General features: G+C 41.0%; 1 protein-coding gene across 1 annotated transcript; it reads left to right on the forward strand.

Annotated features, from left to right (window-relative positions):
* Nucleotides 1-2780, forward strand: LOC115921616. The gene is made up of 2 exons (XM_030979232.1): nucleotides 1-2467; nucleotides 2691-2780. Exon 1 carries the CDS (start codon nucleotides 7-9, stop codon nucleotides 1951-1953), a length of 1947 nt encoding a protein of 648 aa, XP_030835092.1. The 5' UTR covers nucleotides 1-6; the 3' UTR covers nucleotides 1954-2467; nucleotides 2691-2780.

The following is a 2780-nucleotide window of genomic DNA, read 5'->3' on the forward strand; positions in this document are numbered from 1 at the left end:
TAAACTATGTCTGTCAAGGATGTGCGTCGTTCCACTCGTACAAGGAAACTCACAGAAAAAGCAATGGAAAACAGAGAAGAAGACTTAGAAGGAAGGTTCTATTCAGAGCATCTTGACATTCTAACAATCTTAAATGACACTGACAAATTGCTGTCTTTAGTCCCCATAAACGACGATGAACTTTCTCTTAGAAAATCTGATATCTCTGCACGATTCGATTCACTCCAACGAGTAGCAGATGAGCTTGAAGAAATCCAAGGAGAAACGAATAAGGACATAGCTAAGCATCTAAATGAGCTTTCCCCAATTATTGTTGACATGATTTCAAAAATCGTAACTGCTGTTTCTAGAAAGGAACCATCTGTCACTAAAGAGCCATCCTTCTCGAAGAAATCAACTGCCTCCAAGATATCGAAGACATCCACAATCTCCTCTAAGAAGGCAGTTGTTGCAGCCGAAACAGCAGCTCTTCACGAGAAGCTTGCTGCTCAGAGGCGTCAGAATGAACGTCAGAGTGAGTTAGAGCGCCTTGAGATGGATGAAGATGCTCGCAGGAAAGAGGCTTCATTCAAGATGAAACAATTACGCAGGGAAATAGAGGAGGAACGCCTACAAGGACAACTGAAGGCACAAGAGGCTATGATGAGAGCGTATGAACAGGAAGAAGATGATGGAGCGTCATCCGTTACTATGAGATCATCAAGGCAGCTGATTCGATCACCTGAACATGTAAACGGTGCAACAATCGTAAAGGAAATAAACTCACAAGAGTATGGAATTTCCAGAGCCGATGATGATCCACTCCCTTCTGATCAGAAATCGCCAAAGACTAAGGCCTTGAATCCTGAGACACCAGTCTTCCATCCAGTTTGTTCCTCAAATATGGCTCAACAGAATGACGGTCTTATAGAGGCGCTTGCTCGGACGATGACACTTAGTAGGTTGCCCATTCCTGAGCCACCTATATTCATGGGTGATCCTCTCCAATACCCTGACTGGTTGTCAGCCTTCACAACGTTAATCGAATGTCGAGGAATCCCAGTCGGTGAAAGGATACACTACCTCAGAAGATACATCGGAGGGCCAGCAAGAGATGCTGTCAGCGGTTTCTTCTTGCTGAGGTCAGAGAAAGCATACGAACAGACCAGAAGGGTGCTCGAGGAGCGCTTTGGCAACCCCTTCACTATTTCGGAAGCCTTTCGATCAAAGCTTGACACATGGCCAAGAATTGGAAATAAGGATCCCAAGGGCCTTCAGAAACTCTCAGATTTCCTACAACAATGTCTTATAATTATAGCTTCATCAGAAATCAAAGACTTGGACATCCTGAACGACATGCGGGAGATGAGCAAGATTTGCACGAGACTTCCCGATTGGATTGTACACAGATGGAATCGCATAGTAGCGAAGCTCAAGAAAGGCAGTGGAAGATATCCATCATTTGAAGATTTTGTCTCATTTCTAGCAGAGGAAGCTGATGTTGCAAACGATCCTCATGTGACGTACGAGGCAACAAAGACAGGACAAGACAGAGATCAACACATCCAGATACAGGATGAAAACGAAGAAGCAGCATCTCGGCAACAAAGGATAACCTTCTCCACAGCTGGCAAGACAAGCACTACCCAGAAGACCTGCATCTTCTGCGAACGACAGTATCATGAGTTGGATGAGTGCAGTGAATTCAGTCGAAAATCAATGGAGCAAAAGAGAGAATTCGTGAAGAAGGGAGGACTTTGCTTTGGGTGTCTCTGCAGAGGTCACATATCAAAGGAATGTCCGAAGAGGAGTGAATGCAAAATATGCAGTAAGTGCCATCCAACTAGTCTTCACGACGAGACGTTCAAAGAGCCAACTTCCGAAGGAAAACACGATAAGCAAGAAACACAGTCTACCAATTTGAGAGAGAAGACCTCTATCAGCGGAAGAGATGGCGATACTTACAATACTTGACTTTATCTTTGATGTTTCGTTAGTTTTCACACCATTTTTTTGGTGACTGTTGAACGTAGTTTCATTGTATTTTATTTTTAGGAGTATTCCACTTTTGACTGATCATAGGCAAATTGGGGCCTTATTTTAGAAGAATCGAATATGAAAAATCATAAAGGATTTTTGGTGGGAGTGTGGCTGCCGCCGGCTTAAAATGACAAGTTAGTCATTTTAGTAGTTTAAAAGATTTGTATAATTTGTTGATAGAGAAGCTTTGTTATTATTATTATTGTTATTGACAATAATTATTTTGATATACCTGTAAGCGTGCCCTTAATTAGGATGCGCGTGTATGATATACGCTAAGTATGCTTTAATTTCTGCCTATCCATGCGCGCAACCATAGCAACGCGATGTTCTTAATTCATTATGCTTTTTGATTTGTGTTTCGTTAAGATGTTCTTCGTTCGGTTTGCCCTCTTCATTGATAATTTACTTTTTAGCTGCCTAAAAGTGATAATGTCCAGCCAACGAGGTAAGTCAAGAGAAATATTATTGTTAGATTGTCTGTATACTCGGTCAAGACAATGTCAGTTAAGATGAGATGTAGAATTTATATTTGTTATTATACGCAGTATAATATATCAGTATATAATACTTTCAAGTGATTTGTTACATAACTTGTATAGACTATTCATAGATCCTACTTTGATCTGATTGATTGATTTTATTGTATTCTGTGCATTGTTTGTTTACAGTTTCACGGCACTGTTGGAGAATAAAACATCGTTCATAACTTATTCAACATCATCCGTTTATACGTTGGTACCCTCATTTTAAGTGGCAGT

The sequence above is a fragment of the Strongylocentrotus purpuratus genome, unplaced genomic scaffold (genome assembly GCF_000002235.5).
Source record: "Strongylocentrotus purpuratus isolate Spur 01 unplaced genomic scaffold, Spur_5.0 spur5_contig_816, whole genome shotgun sequence".
Classification (NCBI taxonomy): domain Eukaryota; kingdom Metazoa; phylum Echinodermata; class Echinoidea; order Camarodonta; family Strongylocentrotidae; genus Strongylocentrotus; species Strongylocentrotus purpuratus.

What these genes read in the sequence shown, in the direction of transcription:
- LOC115921616 (XM_030979232.1), top strand. Translation starts at nt 7, where the DNA reads ATGTCTGTCAAGGATGTGCGTCGTTCCACTCGTACAAGGAAACTCACA.